The sequence below is a fragment of the Ictidomys tridecemlineatus genome, chromosome 1 (genome assembly GCF_052094955.1).
Source record: "Ictidomys tridecemlineatus isolate mIctTri1 chromosome 1, mIctTri1.hap1, whole genome shotgun sequence".
Lineage (NCBI taxonomy): Eukaryota > Metazoa > Chordata > Mammalia > Rodentia > Sciuridae > Ictidomys > Ictidomys tridecemlineatus.
Genome location: NC_135477.1, coordinates 55008556 through 55026416, shown reverse-complemented (window position 1 = coordinate 55026416; position 17861 = coordinate 55008556). Strand labels below are relative to the sequence as shown.

Here is a 17861-nt window from a genome sequence, read left to right as displayed (position 1 = left end):
CAAAATTTGACGATAATCAAAGGACACTTTAAAATTTAATTTTACATGCTGAACAAATGATACAAAGGATGTAAAAAATTCCTTACAGCCTTCAGAGCAGGGTAGGAGTCAATGAACTAAAGAACTTTATCTGTGAAGCACCAAGACATGAATGTAAAATTTTAAAATAAAGAAACAAAGAGAGTTTTATCTACAAAAGAAAGTGTGAGAAAATTAGAGTACCCAGAAAAATGGAAGTCCTTGGAGAAGAGAAAAATGTCTGAGACTCTATACTTTGAGTAGAAAGGGTTAACAGAAGTCATTTGGGGTGATTACATGACTCAAGGAACTTGAAGAAAAAAGAGTATATTTAAATATTTTGGATAATTAGATTTGAAAAAGAAAACTTATAAATGAATAAATGCATTCTTGGAGAAGTCAGACAATATTTTGGAAATAGGCTAAAACAAGTTTCCTAAAACAAAGGTCACTAAACTTTTTATGTAAAGAGTCAGATAGTAAATATTTTAGGTATTAAGACATGTAGCCTCTGTTGCAGTTACTCCACCTGGCCATTGAAGCACAGATCAATAGGTTAAAAACAATTGAATGGTCATATTTCAATAAAATTTTAATTACAGAAGCTAAAACTAGATTTTAATATAACTTAAACATGTCAAGAAATATTTTTAAAATTGTTTTAAACAATGTAAAAATATTAAAACTATTCTTGGCCCACAGGCCATACAAAATTAATGGCAGACCATAGTAGGCCAGAGTTTACCAACCCCTGAACTAAGATAGTAATACATAATGATTAACAAACATGAGAAATGAAAATTAGTGAAAGAGAGCTCGTAAAATAGAAACACTTGGAAAAAGCAATAATAAAGTATAAAAGTACTTATTTTGTAGTGTGTCTAATTTAAGCATTTTCAATAGTCCCACAAGATTGTCTAATTAATACAGCTTGGTAGGACTTTATCTAATTAAAATTAGCTTTGTACTAAGTGATTAGCTACTGAGTAGAACAGGACTTAAAAATCAACTTTGTTTCAAATTTATATATAATTTTAAGTTTCCAATTGGATTTATGTGTTTTGACAAATATATATACCCGTGTAACCATCTCAGATTATCAGTTTTCATAAATGGTTTTCTGAGAATTTAGGAGGGACAGCATTTTATCTAGAAATCTATTTAGGGATGACCAACATCTTAACTTATCTCTCCATATATTTAGGTCTTTAATTTGTCTTCAAAATGTTTTGTAAGTTTTATAGTATAGACCTTATATGTGTTTTATTAAATTTATCACTAAATTTATTTGATTTATTACATTTTAAAAATATATTTTCTAATTGTTAGTTGCCCCTGTGTAAAAATATTTGAGTTGCATTGTATTTCTCCATTGAACATTTCTTATATAATTTGCATTGCCCTGGAGTATGAACAGTTTAACTTTGTTCCTCTTCTCAGGAAGCAATATTTAGTCCTTAATTTTTCAGTGCAGTGAAAACTGAAAGTAGGGATTCAGTAGTATACATCTTTTATCTTCTCAGTGAAGAAATAAATACAGGCATTTAAAGTAACAATACAAGTGGTAACTGTATAGCTGAACTTAATTCCACAGAACTCTAATTGCAGCAGGTACCATTCTGTGGGAGTCAGTGAGTAGCTGGAACAGACAGGGCCTCTCCCTCCAGTAGTTTGAGTGTGAGAATTCAGACACACGACAGCAATATAGTACACATGTACTTTATCTGCAGATGTAGGGACAGAGATGATGGACTCATTATCTACACTGACTGCCAGGCCTTCTGCCCCCTGACTCAATTTGTTGATGAATGTGACATTTCATGTTCCCGCAGGCCAGACTGGGCTGCAGACAGATTGCTTTTTGGCAAAGAAAGCATGTGGGGAGTCAGTATAGTGGAAATATATAGAAATATTCTCTTATATATAGAAATATTCTATATAGAATAGAAATATTTTCTTAACCTTGTGTTCCCACCATCATCATCTATTTTTCCCTTTATAGTTTCAAGCAAAACTCTATTTTTATCTGTCTTCTTTTTATGGCCATCTAGTTTATTTAAAGAAAAAATATGCCTATCTCAAAATTCAAAATGCATTCTTTCAAACCATATTCTTAGAGACATGTGCTCAGCTAATGAAGTATTGGATTCAAATATCCTTAAACAGAGCTATCCATTGAGGATTTCAGTCAGATAAAGGGCCAATACCGTATGATTTATTATTTTTATCAGTAATCTAGACAAAGGAAATGCAACTTCACATTTTATGTTCCTAATTGGTGCTACTGAAGCCAGAATTAGGCAGATAGGCAAGGGGAAACAGAGAACGGAGAAGTTGAAATGTTAAATTCCTTCAGAGCCCTTCCTCCACCCTTATCAAGATAATCTGAACCTGCTCCAACCTGTTGCTAAAGTAACCTCTTCCAGGTATTGTCACTCCCTATAGGAAATTGTTAATTGCGCCCCCTTCCCACCTGGATGATTCCTCCTGGCCCCTTCAGCCCATCTGGCTCCCACTTTTTGGTCATCCCACTGAGCATTTCCTGGGCCTAATCACTTATGTAGGAAGGAGAAAGATAAGGGGAAGAGAACAGGAGAAAAAAAGGAAGCCTAGGACATATAAAAAGGCAAAACCCACTCACTTCTTGGGATACTAGGATACCAGCTATGGCCCCCTTTTCTCTCCTGGGAGAAGTCTGTGTTACCCCTTTTTAAATAAACCCTGCCCTATATGCTTGCCATGTTGTGCTTCTCTAATATTATACTAATAATATTAGTATATTATAATACATATAATAATTTAATATTATACATGTGAGGGAGCCAGTCACCAATAACCTGTGGTATCACTACCTTGGCACTGTCAATAACCAAATTGGAAAGCAATTAAATAAATTATATGAAAAGTCATTTAAAAACAAAATGGAACTTAACAGAATTAGAATTTTTTTAGGACTGAGGGCAATCACAACTAAAATGGAAACAACAGTATAAAAAATAAAATTTAAAGCAAGTCATCCTTAATTCAATAATCCTGTTGTTTAAAACGGGGTACAAACAAGCCAATTATTATAGCAGTCTAAATGACACATAAGAACAAGCCTTCTACTTTATTTGATCGAACAGTTTTTGGATAATCTCACTTGAAAAGTTTGTTGAAAATTAAATAAGGACTAAAGAAGAACACAAAATACTAGATTATTCCTGTGAGAAAAGTTAACAGAAATGGAAGTATTTACCTTGAAAAGGAATAGACTATCGGTAAAAAAAAAAAAAATACTGCCTCAAAGGTACTAATAATTACAATAAATTGCTCTCCTGCCCTATAGCACACCACTGTGAGAAATATGTAGAAATAATGGCAAGATAATTTGATTTGTTGTACACAAGTCATCTTGATAATAAGAAAAAAAATGTAAATACTGGAACATCTAGCTAAAAGAGGTTATGAAGATTTTTCATCTCTAGACAGCTTTTATGTATTCTCTACCTTGATTCTTATATACTGTTTCACTGGCATATCTTCTCAAATATCTGTGCAGGGATAGTGAAAATGTAGGGCTTTAGTCCTGGTAAGACAATTTCCTAAAGAGCATGTGTCTTCTTTATATTATTAGTGCTTGTCTCCTTGATTGGACTCACTTACCCTTCTAATTTGGGATAAGTACTAATCCACTAGTCTACCCAGGTAAAGCATAAAACCTTTGCAAGGAGAAAAGAACTATTTGATAAAGTTTCTTTGTTTTTCACTTACTGTGTTGATATAGCTTCATAGTTTCCAATCATATGAACAAAGTCTTGTATGCTGCTCATCAGTACAATGTTCCTCAGCTTATGATGGGGCTCCATAAATCCATTGTAAATTGAAAATATCATCTAAGTCAAAACTGCATTTAATACAACAAACCTACTGAATATCAAGATGAGTAACACAGTACACCATGGAGTATCTGCTGTTTAGCCTCACGGCTGGGTGGCTGACTGGGAGCTGCAGCTCTGTGCAGCTGCTCAACATTGAGAGAGTACGATATCACATATTGGCAGTCCAGAAAAAGATCAAACTTCAAAGTATAATTATTACTAAATACATGTAGCTTCACAACATTGTGGAGAAAAAAAATTGTAACCATTTGGAGTTGGGGTTTCTTTCTAATATCTATAACTGGTTTGCTTTCAGGTTTTCCCAAGTTCTGATATGCTAAATCTCATATCTTGACACTTTAACCACTGTCTTACAGACTCTTCCACCGACGCTGCCAGACTCTCTATTGTCATCCCTATGGACTTCTCAGTGTCACCTAACTGTAACTTCCAGGTCTATCAGCTATGATTAATACGTTACCCATATCTTCTTGCCACTTTTACTTTCATCCTACAGTGTTACTAGTACTTAAGTCCAGAAACTTTCAGATGAAACTCTATTCATCCTTACAAATTACACTCAGCAGTCCTGCTGAATCTTCTAACTGCAAGCACCTGCCACCCTGCCTGAGGGTTGCTTTCTTTGGCCACAAGAGCTTGACTGACTCTGAACATCAGGTACCACCCCTGAGAATAGCATTTAATCAAGGATGAATAGGTGGCTAAGTTTCCAGATTTTGTTCACCTCAGGTGAAATAATTCTGAGGTGTGTAATACAGTACCTCCCAGAGTTCACCAGCAGGATCAGCCCCAATTGCCTGTGGTGATTCATAATTATACCTTATTAGCTTCCTTCCCATCTTAGTCTCACTTTTATTTGTTCCTAAATACACTTCTAATAACATTAATCCTTACTTAAGGGTCTGCATGCAGGTGAACCTGTCCCAAGACTTAATATCTTTTATATACATAGGTTGTTTCATTACTAACATTTAAATTAATTTACATAAACATTTGCGTAAAAGCATGATTGTGGTCTGTGTATATACAGTGTGCCTACAATGCATTCACATCGCTGGAAATGTGGCATGCATTTCCTTAAATAGACAACTCCCAGACTGGGAAAGTTCAAGAGTTTGCTGTTCCTGGTGGCTCCAGGTCAGATTTCTTGCAGAACAATCTGTGATTCTGTGATACAGGAAGAGAGGATTTCACTACAGAAATACCTTGTTTTAATATATTTGCTTATCAATTCCAACTTAGTAATAGGAAAGATACTTGCCATTTGTTAGAGGAAAGAAAGCAAATTACTTGATATATTTCTCTTTGCCTCTTGATCATGCCACGAAACACTTGTACACAATACATCTTATCATTTCTGCACATGCTGCAGCTAATATACTCATTTACATAAGTTATAACCAAATACATAAGTAGAATTATGGTTTGTGACAGTGGATCTGACTTTGGGGATACATATGAATTGCTGAAGTTCTAATGGATTTCAGCATTGATATCAGAGAATAGAATAAACTCTTTCTTGCAATCATTCCAAGCATTTCAGATGATGAAGAATGTTGAAATAATTCAAGGAAAGTAAAGCAGACTTACCCGAATCATCATGACAGAACATCTGATATCATGAATTGTGTCATAGATCTTCTTTGAGATATCCACAAATTGATTATCATCAAATACGTTTAAGGAGTTCTTGTTTAAGGCTTCCAAGGCGACATTCACTTGTGTTACAAACTCAGGAATTACTATTAAAATAAATAAGAGAAGATTGTCTTTGTAATTGTAGGTTTCTATAATTTCCAGGAGTGTAGGGTTGTATTTTTAAGTAAGTTATTTGATTAACTGACACTTAATAATTTTTTAAAGTAGAGATATAAAACATTTTGGCAGGATTTTTTCTTGGATCTCAGAAAAGTAAAAAGGTATCAAAGACAATGAAACACATATTTATAGAAATATTTTTAAATTATCTATCCCTTTTATGTCATCTTTGTTATTCCCAAGCCTGAGACTATGTAGTTACTTATCATGTTCAATATAAATCTCAAGAAATAACAAAAAGGAATTGGTATGAAAAACAGAACTGTAAACATAACAGTATTTAAAGAAATAAAACATCTAAATTGCTAAACAGAAGCAACTAATTATAGATACTAATTCTGTTGTAAAATCAATAAAGATGCTGTAAACATTCTTTTGGTAAGATGTTTTCCATACAATCAAAATATTGTTGAAAGAAATTGGTAATGTCATATGCAAACTATTTCTAAAAAGGCATAACACTGAGTATAGGCATCAATGTATCAGCAAAGCCAATATGTAGAATGACCTTTTCTTTAAAAAAAAATAAAGTTTCAGAATTAGTATCCAATAAAAAGATATTTCCAGATTTAAAAACAGTAACATTTATTAACCCTTCACTAGATTTAGGGTACTTTTCTAAGCCACTGTACCTGCCAGTATTATCTACTGAACTCCCTTCCTTTGCCCATCCTCTAGGCATGCTGCCCAATGATAATAACATCTAAATAGACATGGCTATTAAAAATTAAATTTGTAAACAGTAAATAAAATTTCATCTCCTCAGTTACACTAAACCCATTTCAAATGTTCAGTTAACACATATGTGAACTTCCATTTTGAAAAATAGAAATAAGGCTACCATCACAGAAACATATATTGGCTAATAGTGTTATAGAGTAAGATTCCATCAAATTGCTCTACTTTCAATGAATAACAGAGCCAAGGAGGAAGAAAACACATCATTTTTCTGAGGTGAAAGATTCCCAAATCACAGCTCCCAGCTACATGGATATGACTTCTAAAGACTCTCTATTTCAGACGTATTCGTTGAAGGCCAGAAAGCCAAACCAATTTTCCATTGCAAAAGTCTATCTGAATTTTTTACAGCACCTCAAACCTATCCCATATGAATCTAAACATGTTATTTTCTATCCAGAAAACCTAGATTTCATCTACTTATTTGTCTTAATCCATTTACTATTGCTAATAACATAATACTATACAGTAGATGAGTTAAAAGAGGCCCGTGGTTTTGGTCCAAAGTCAAGAGGCCACATGTAGAAATGACTTCCTTGGTGGCAAACCCTGAGGTGATACAGTGCTGAGAGACAGGGGACATGTGAGACACCTGGTCAAAATGGCTTTTATAGCAGACCCACTCTCAAGATAACACACAGCCTGCTAATCCATTAGTTAGTGGATTAATGGACTAACCCAATCATGAAGGCAGAACCTTGAATCACCTACTTAAAATTCTACTTAGTCCTATCTCTTAATGTCTCATTAAGGGAATTAAATTTCAGCATGAGTTTTACAGGGAAGAAACCATATTCAAACACAGCATTGCTCTATTTTTATGCCCACTCATGAAAAAGCCCCAGCGTTTTCTTTGATCTCCTGCTCTGCTTTTCCTCCTATATTCAGATGCCCACTAAATGCAATCCTTTCTACCATAATAATGTCCTGAATCCATTGCGAATTTTAGCCCTACTTTCTCTAACCATCATTATCTTTTCAAGTCCACATCATAGTCCTTCCCCTGTTTAAATTCTGCTCATTCTTTAGACTTGTTTTTAAATACTTTATTGATGACATTCTTAGCATTAAGTACAATAGTATTTGCCACAAAACACTACTAAATTGTTTCATGAATGAGTCATGACACTAAGGTTTACACATTTCCAATATTTCCTTATATTTACCTATTTATATTTGATGTACCTAGCTCAGAAAGTAGTAGATAAATAATTGAACACATTAAGGGAATATAATTAAAGGAATGAATAGAATATATAAAAGCCAGAAAAAAAATGAAGCTTATGTTTAAATTGTATTAAATGTAATATGAGTTACATTTTTCTCAAGTAAGGAAACTCCAAAAATATATTTAGTCAGGATTACAAAAACATTCAAAAATATTTAATGAGTTTATCTTGTGGTAGTACTGAAAGAAGAGAGAACATTTAAGGTGTGTCCAGCCAAGTTTTGGCAGGAACAGTAAATTACCCACAAAAACCATTGCTTTCTTTGACATCCTTTATTAACTCTAAACACAGTTAAGCACAAAGAAATGTGGTCTCAATAGCTGTCATGGCCTGTTTGCAAAACTGTATTCATAATCTTCCTTACTAAAAAGTATTTTTCTCATATACCAACAAGCGTGAAACACAATAATTCTATCAATTCCTTGAGCAAACTCATTTCCACAGTAGCAAAACTGCTCCCATTGTTTTCCCATGGCAATTTTGGCAAAAGAAAATAATAAAAAACATAAAGCCATGTAAACATCTAGTTTTCACTGAGTGAGATAATGTGAAAAAGATTTAGGGTAGTTTAAGGAAAATACAACAAAATCTTTTCATTATTGCAACATGATTTCATTTTAACTCCTCTAGGTTCCTTTTATTAATAAGCTAATATTAGCTCCAATTAAAATAAAATCTTTCACAAGCAAATGTTTAATTTCTGAAGTACAGATGGAAAATACAACTTTTTTACTCTAACTGCATAAATGAACTATTTGAAGCTGATATGTAATACATTTCTCATTTCATTAGCTTAAACATCAGCTGCTAGTATGCTTTACTTATACTGTGGACATATGGTTGCATGGATCAAACTAGGAGCAAATTTTTGTAATACTTTCAAGAAAGCACAAAGTGAATATAATGAAGTAGCCAGCTAATGGTAATTTAGAAGGAATAACAAATTGACAAACCTATCTTCAATCTATAATCTACTCAGGTTTTAAAAAAATAAGGTTTACATATAATATATAGTCATGCTTTACAATCATTGATCAACAAGGGGTATATCTTAAACAAATTCATTCTAATCAATTGAAATGCCAGGTAGGATGAACTGTTCTGAACTTTGAAGGGTAAATTTTTGAAATAAAGATGACCTCTGAGTCAATATATTTGGGACAAACAAAAGATCTTGTCTATTGATATGGAAAATTCTAAAACAGTTCAGAATTCCTGAACTGAAGTCTATACTTCCTCAATCACCTTTATTCAGAATATACACAATGGTAGCTTAGCATTCATTATATCAGCTCACTACTGTGATAAGTATTTAATATGCATGCCTAATTTAATACTTACAGCAGCCCTGTGAGACAGGAACTGTACTATTACTACCCTGATTTAACCGATGAGGAAACTGAGGTCACACTGCTAATAAGTGAAGGGCAGGTAATTGAGACTAAAAAGCTTGCTCTCTGAACCCTAAAGCTGCACTGCCTCCTTTTAATAAGTGAAATCCTTGGGGCTTCTGAATTGCAGTGCTCCTGGGGAAATTAATGTTAATTTTCTGACAATGAGGTTAACAGACCTATAGAGGCGAATTCTCCTAAGCCTTTTGCCTCTCTCTTGTAGTAACCCAAGAATGTTTTATCCCTTCTTAATCCTTGCTAAATTTATTATGTGCATTTGAAAGTAGACGAGGGTACATAATTATCAAATTAAATAGGTCAGCAAAGAATTCAGACTCATTACAGGTAATGATCTGAAATGATGTCACCAAGTTATGTTTTCTATCATTAATAAAACAGATTAAAATATTTCTAATTATATTATTATCTTTGAAAATTACTAATGGTAGAGAAATTTGCCTTTGAAAGTTCACATAATGCTAAGTCATAATTTCTTTATATTATGTTAAGCAACTGGGAATGAATTAATAATAGTGGAAACTACAATTAAGCATATGAATGACTTCTATAAATACTTCATTCCCTTCATTTTTCCCTTTATTGAACACTCATTATTGTGGTTCATATTTATTTAATATTTAGAGAGCTAATGTTGTATAACAGGAAAGTGTTTGGTACCTCACAGATTATATATCCTAAAATCCATGGGGAGGATCTCACCACATTTTAAATGATGTGTCATAAAGGACTGACTCACTCTGATCATTTATGACACATCACACGGTTAACAAGAGCCACACTCTGACCTTTCTATTACATCCTGCCTCCATCTTTTAAGTGTCTGGAATATCTCCAAAATGAGAGAAATAAAATAAAAAAAGAAAGAATTTTAAGACCCATAGCTTCATGAAGCTGATACTATTTTTTCTTTCTTCTGGCAGAGATATTTTTCTACATATGAAAGTCTGAACACTTAATTAGCCTGAATGTCCACCTTCGGATCTGTCCAGTGACTCAGAAACTTCTTTCCCTGGGGCTTCATCTTTAAACCATATGTTAATATTAATAAGTCATATTTCTTGATTTAAATATTTTAGAAGTTTATCCAATGACTTTTAAACCTGAGATAAAGATTTAACTCATACTTTTCCTCACATTATTTTCCTATTTCTTCACATCACAATATACACAAAAGTGAATACTTAATTATTTAAAGTTGGTCCTGTGCCAAATAACATGCTGACCTTTGTTCTCTGACATACCTCTTTGTTTTAATGCAGGGAATACATTGGCTCTTCATTTACAAGAATGCTTACTCTTTTTGTGCTACTTTGAAGGCTTGTTTAAAATGACATTGCAGAATCCATTTTGGTCCCTCTCTCTTGCATATTACTTGCTTTAGGAACTTGAGCTGTTATGTTGTAAACTATGAAAAGACTCACATGGTAAGGAACTGTGGTGACCAGTCAACAGTTAGCTAAAATATGAGGACACAGGCCAACAGCCCAGTGAGTGAACTTGGAAGTAGATACCCTTGCTCGACTAAAGCCATTAGGTGACTACAGCCTAAGATGATATCTTGACTAAAATATTATGAGAAGTCATAAGCCAAAACCACTCAAGCCACCTCTGTATTTCTGATTTTCAGGAAAAAAAATGTGAATAATAAATGTTTATTGCTTTAAGCTTCTAAGTTTAGAAGTAATTTGTTTAACAAGTAATAATTACTATGCTAAGAGATCTGTAACTTTTTCTTTAGAGCATTATAGTTCTATATAGCAGTTAGGTTCATCTTGACAAATTCATACATTTATGGAATTTGATATCAGTTCACATCCTCCCCTTTCTTCTCCTCCTCTCTGCTCCCATTCTCCTTTCTCTACTCTACTGAACCTCCTTTTGCTCATTTATTTATTTATTTTTGATTGGTTCTTTCTACTTATACATAAAGGTGAAATTCCTTGTGGTATATCTATATATGCATAATTTTTAAAAATTTCATTTGCATTTCCTCTCACCATACCACCTCTCCTTCTTAATCTCCTTCTTCCAATGTTCTGATCTTCCCTATATCTTTATGATATTTGATCCCCCACACCTTATCTTCTTTATCTTACTCTAGTTTCCATATATGAAAAAAAATTCAACCCTTGATGTTCTGAGACTGGCTTATTTCACATAGCATGATGTTCCCCGTTTCCATCTATTTACCAGCAAATTTCTCCTTAATGACTGAGTAAAACTCCAATATATATATATATATATATATATATATATATATATATATATATATATACTGTAATTTCTTAATCCATTAATCTATTGATGGACATTTGTGTTGATTATATAATTTGGCTATTGTGAATTGTGCTGCTACAAACATTGAGGTGACTGTATTGGTATAGTGTGCTGGTTTGGGTTCTTTCGTATAAATACCAATGAGTGGGATAGCTGGGTCATATAGTGGTTCTATTTTTAGTATTTTGAGGATTTTCCATATTGCTTTCCAGAGTGGCTGTACTAGTCTGCAGTCCCACCAGCAAGGTATATTTTTTCCCCTAGATCTTCACCAGCATTTATTTATTTTGTGTGTTCTTGATAGTTGCCATTCTAATTGGAGTTAGATGAAACAGTGTCATTTTGGTTTGCATTTCCTTGATTGCTAGAGATATTGAACATCTTTTCATATATTTTTTGGCCATTTGTGTTTTTTATGTTGAGAAATGTCTATTTAGTTCTTTTGCCTATTTATTGATTGGGTCATTTATTATTTTGGTATTAAGTTTTTTGAGTTCTTTATATATTCTGGATATTAATCCCCTAACCGTAAAGCAGTTAGCAAAGATTTTCTCCCATTCTCTAGGTTCTCTCTTCATGCTCTTGTTTCCTTTGCTTTGTAGATATTTAAGTTGATGGCATCACACTTATTGATCTTTAGTTTTTCTTGAGTTTAAAGGGTCTTGTTGCTGACAGTTTAAAGGAAGTTGGTGCTAATACCAATATGATGGAACATCGACCCTGTGTTTTTTTCTAGCACTTTCAGGGTTTCTGGTCTAATTCCTAAGTCTTGAATACATTTTGATTTGACTTTGGTGGTTGGAAGTAGAAATCAAGAGACCTATAATATCTAAGAGAATAATTTAGCCTGTTCTGGTAGATGTTACTGGAATCATAATGAATATTCTCTTGTATCTTATTTGATACAAAATAAACTCATGAGATTTTTCTCACACTGTTGTGTGTAGTATTACAGTTTTCACTCTCATTGCTGCATACTATGCCATTGTACAATTATAATATAATTTGTTTTTCAACTCTGTAACTAAGGGGCATTTGGAAAAGTTACAGTTTTGGACTGTTATGTATAGTGCTCCTACAAACATCTTAGTGTATTGCTATTTAATAATATTTAAATTACTAAAATTAAATATAACTAAAATTTCACACTCTCATTACTCTAGTCCACTTACCAAATGTGACTGCCATATTGGACAGTGTACACATGGCTCAGATTCATCATCAAAAACAATTCTATTGGACATGACTCTTTAAAATTTTTTCAAAAAGAATATTTGTTGATCATCTGTCCTTCACGGGACAATGATTTAGATGCTGATAAGGAGATCACTTTTGTAATTTTTCTGTGCACATTTCATTAACATAAATTACAAACCTTTAAAAAACTCTCTTTGGCACCTAAAAGTGTTGTAGCTTATAGTAAAACTGGATATCAGATTCTGTCTACTGATAAAATTACGAGCTTTGCTGGTCAAGACAGATTCTCCTTAGTATAAATATAGATGACTTCTTAAACAAGAAATATATTTTTTGCATTAAAATATTATAAGTAATATCTGTTCTGATTAATCCTTTAAAGATTATATATCTACTGAAATTATACTAATTGCAATATATAATAATATTGTCTCAAATCACAATGCCAACTAATAATTTTTATTCTAATAGAATTTTAATTATTTTAATGAGTTATAATATTACAGTAAAAGATTATGGACTCAATCAGATTGATAATAGTAATTTTATTTTTCCTAAATTAGCTTAATTCTCCATGGTTCATAATAACTTCCTGTATGTAGGGTCACAAGTTGAAGTTTTTTTAAAACACACGTTCATTTTTCTTATATTTGACATTCATTTACTTTGAATCTTTCTCCTATCATAATCAATATCTTCATATTTCAGGGAGCCCAAATTAACATATTTTAATATATAATTATTTAATTCATGCAATAGATATTTTTCTAGCATATTGAATAGAAATTGATAATGAACTTTTTAGTGACATTCTGGTGTACTGAGTCACTTCTTTTACTAATATTTGTTGAATAAATTAAAAAACCCTCTTATTTTAAACTCAGTTTATGGCAATTAAAATGACTTTTTAGATAAATACTTATATCCTAATTTTCTTAGTAAAACTAAATTTCTACATGTTGGTTTACAAAAACTTCTAAGGAAATCTACAAAAGAAAATTAATTTATATAAGTTCTGTAATATTTTAAAATGGTTCCAGAAATCCCCCAAATTTCTGAGTCAATGTAAGCTGATCAGAGAGAAAAAAAAATGGAAAGGAAAGGCACTAAACTTCTCTTCTGCAAAACAAAGAGTCTGCACTATTCTATTCTAGCATAAATATTTTCTGGATCCGTAAGTCTATTCATAATTATACATGCTTTGAATTCATTTTCTCTGGCTATATTTGGTTATGGACCAGAAGATATTCTAACAAAAAATGGATAGATAGATAGGAAGATGGGTATATGGTTTGCTGGATGGATGAAGAAAAGAAAAGGTAAGTGAATAAATGTATAGATATAATAATGTGAATGGGTAGAAGGAGAAATTTAATTTTTATAACTCTCTTGTTTTCGAAAAAGTATTCAAGAAATTTTTAAATGAGACAAAAGGCCCGGTGTGGCAGTGCATGCCTATAATCCCATCAGCTCTAGAGGCTGAGGCAAGAGGATTACATGTTCAAAGTCAGTCTCAGTACCTTAGAGAGGCCCTGAGCAACTTAGCAATATCTTGTCTTAAAATAAAAAGATGAAAATGGGCTAAGGATGTGGCTCAGTGGTTAAATACCCTGGGTTCAATTCCTGGTACCTAAAAACAAAACAATCCCAAAAGTTGTTAAAACTTTTGAAACAAGGCCAATAGAATAGGATCCATGTAATCAAAATGGGATCAGAAGCATAATTACATAAAAGTCCTAGAGTTAAGGGAGAGCAATTAATAATAAAACTGATTTCTTGCATCCCATGCAAAAATGAAGCAATGAGTTTCATGGTTCTTATTTTCCACTAAAAGAAAGCTGAGAACCTATAAAGGTTCATTAGAAGTAAGTTGAAAGGACTTTCCTCAGCACTTTGTTAATAAGAATGATTGGACTACTTGTATATTGATATTTTTGGTTATTAAAGAATAAGATGAACAGTAATCTTAAGAAGTTCAGTTAAAGAGGATGCAATGACATTCTTCATTAGATTATGTGTTAACTGGTTTTCTATTACTATAAAAAATACCTGAGGTTATCAATTGTAAAAGGGTAGCACTTTATTTTGACTCACAGTTTTGGAGGTTTCAGTCCATAGCTGGTTGTCCCTATCACTTTGGGTCTATGATAAAGCACTGTATCACATCAGGAATTGCAAGCTGGAGCAAGTAAGTGGCTTACCTCATGGTAGTCAGAAAGCAGAGCCTGGAAGAGGCTAGGGTCCCAGTACCTCTTCATGAACATAACTCAAGTGACCTAACATCCTCCTATTAGGCCTCACCTATTAAAGATTCCAACAGCTTTCTAAGAGCCTCAACTTGAGGTCCAAATCTTTAACAAACAGGCCTTCAAGGGACATGCCTTACTGAAACTATACCATATTATTTCTTTCATAAAATACTAGCAGTATCATCTTCAAAGAGTTAAAGTATTAGAGTCTTGGTATCTGATATAGTATCTGATATGATACTATATAATGTAGCAATAGGTCACAGAAGATTTGAATTTTAGAGTGAAATCTAATGCATATATGAATGAATTATTTAACATGGCTTTTGACAGAAATGAATACAAATTACTTAAAATTGATGTCAATAGTGAATCGAGTCTTGAAGGATGATTATATGTGGTTATCAGGCATAAGAACTTCCATTTGTTTTAGATAACTAAGTTTTGATAGAGTAAATAAATGTTTTCTTGTGAAAATGAAAGTAACTTATAACTTTGCTGTAGGGAGCCTCAGATCTAGATTAAAAATATAATAATCTATCTAAAAGTAACTATCACAATATTCAATAATTCTGGGCTCCAAGCATACAAACATGTATAGATAACATCCTAAGAATTGTTAATTCTGTTAGTGCTTTACACATGTGAAAGCAGTAATGTGTGGTGATAATATATCTAAGACTTGTCATCAAATTTTCTGGTTGGAGGTCACTTCCCTTGTTGCACTGTCATTGCATTTTACATGCATTATGTTTCCTCCAGAGCTTTGCAATGTTGAAGCCCAGACCAAATAGTAAACTCTTTCCTCAATAAATTTTATTTTAACACAGTGGTTTTCAAACTTTATAGTGCATCAGAATCACCAGGAAAGCCCATTAAAACACAGATGGCTTGGCCTCACTGACAGAGTTCCTGGTTCAATAGATCTGAAGTAGGGCAGAAGATTTGAATTTGAACAAGTTCTCAAATGATGAAAATGCTACTGGTCCAGGAATCACACTTTAAACCCATCACTTATAGTAGATAAAATTAGTTCATTCCCCAAAACTCATTAATAACATCATTGCTTAGAAAACCATGATTTTTTTCAGGTATCCAAACTGTAGGAAGATGAGGTTCAAAGGTAAATCCTAATTATTAATGTCATCATTTCTCTTGTCAGTGATCAGTTTAGTGGGACCTTGACCCACATTCCAGCCAATGGCAATTAGGGAAGTATATTGCGAAGGTTCCTGGGCAAACTTTTTGCTCAATGCAGAACAGTGGAGAAGGGTGGTTTCTTTTCCCTCTGGATATTTGGTCCTATAATTGCTGGGGCAACCTCACAGGAAAGAGATAATCTATCACATAGAAAGTATATGTATTCTTGTTAGTGTTGATGAACTGCTAGATTAAGCGAAGAAACACACTCTCTGGAGTTCTCTATAAAATAAACCTGTGAATCTTCCTTTGTGTTACTGAAGTTGAAAAGAGTACAGCTAATTCAATGATGTTGCAATTCAATCCTAAAATAAACCCACTTTAAAGATGAGAAAAGTGACTCTGGTGACTGTCTATACATATAGATGATTATTGATGGAGCTAGCTCTTATTTACAATTCTCTGTTCTCTTTACTATCCTTCATACTGATGAATATGCTGTGGTCTGGGTTTGTTTTAATGCTACACCTAAGGGATTTTTTTTTTTTGCTTTACATAAAGCAGGAATCTTCAAAAGCATCTAAACTCAAATATAACTCAAAAAGGAGATACATTACAACAAAGATTTTTGTTATCATCCTATTTCATATATTTTAAATTCAAATATTGGCAAGAAAAAAATAGTGAAAGTTATAGTAAATATTTACTACCAAATAGGTTACACAAACTAAGTTCCTATTAATAATAAAGGGCTCTTTTTCATCTGAGTGTCTTTAAACTCAAATGATGCTTTCATAGTTTGTGATTGTTAACTCAATAACAAGGACATCCTGTAGGATGGCTACATTTCAAATACTATTAGAATCTTTAGAAAATAAACATCAAAATTAAAACTGAAGGCATAAAATATCAGAATTTTGGAAATGAGATCAAGCACAAGATCCTAATGGGACACTGCCCTTTTCTATACCAGAAAATACATAATTATACATGATTTCTGTTAAAATACATTTAAAATATAATAAAAACAAGAAGTTATTAGTAATAAAAAATATATCAGGTCTCTAAATATTCCTAGTTGATCCCCTCATGTAAGTACTTCTGTTTTGATTCTGTGCTTCTTAAGAGCAAAAATATTTTTTTGGCTCTTAGTTTATCTCAGAATACATTGTTCTTTGTGATAACTGAAATGCTGATAAGATGAAGTATTTGAATCAGATATTTCCATTATTTTTTGTAGTTTCTTTCTACAGCCTATACAAATAGAACTCCCAAGTTACTACATTGTATTCTCATTTCTTCCACTAGACTCACACATGCACAACATTAAACATTTCTCAAACTGAATACATTATATGCATCTTTCCATTCAACATATACAAAAATTAAGGTGTTACTTTCTATCACCATGTTTACCATGGCTCTTATATTTCCTACCTTGGAAAATATAACTACAGTCCACTCAAGCACATAAACATGAATGATGGGAGTCTTTCTGAATTGTTCCCTCCAATCTATCCCCTTTCCTGTCATTAAGTTTGGTTATTTTTGCATACAAAAAAATTCTCAATTCAAGATTCTTTCTAGGTCTGGGAACATAGCTCAATGTTAGAGCACTTGCCTAGCATGTGTGAGGCCCTGGGTTCAATCCCTAGCATCACAGGGGGGAAAATAGATTATTCTTAAGTCCCTATTATCATTGCTATGATTTGGGTCTTCTTAATCATATATCAATCTCACCTTGACTGAAATATTATCTCCCTAACTCACCTGCTATCTATAATTCTTAAACCCATAATTGCTATTACTATCACAATAATTGTTCTAACCATCAGTGTTTACCATTGTCCTGACTGTTGAAATCTGTTCCTTCTTCATCCCCATCTCCAATAACTTCACATC

The 17861-nt window shown here is 32.7% G+C and overlaps 1 protein-coding gene across 1 annotated transcript in view; it reads right to left on the bottom strand.

The window, feature by feature from the left end:
- Window positions 1–17861, bottom strand: part of Ctnna3 (catenin alpha 3) — a 1639810-nt gene that overhangs the window by 315806 nt on the left and 1306143 nt on the right. The window contains exon 13 of the mRNA XM_078041358.1: window positions 5490–5641. Coding sequence (XP_077897484.1) covers window positions 5490–5641 — 152 coding nt within the window. The remainder of the gene's footprint in view (window positions 1–5489; window positions 5642–17861) is intronic.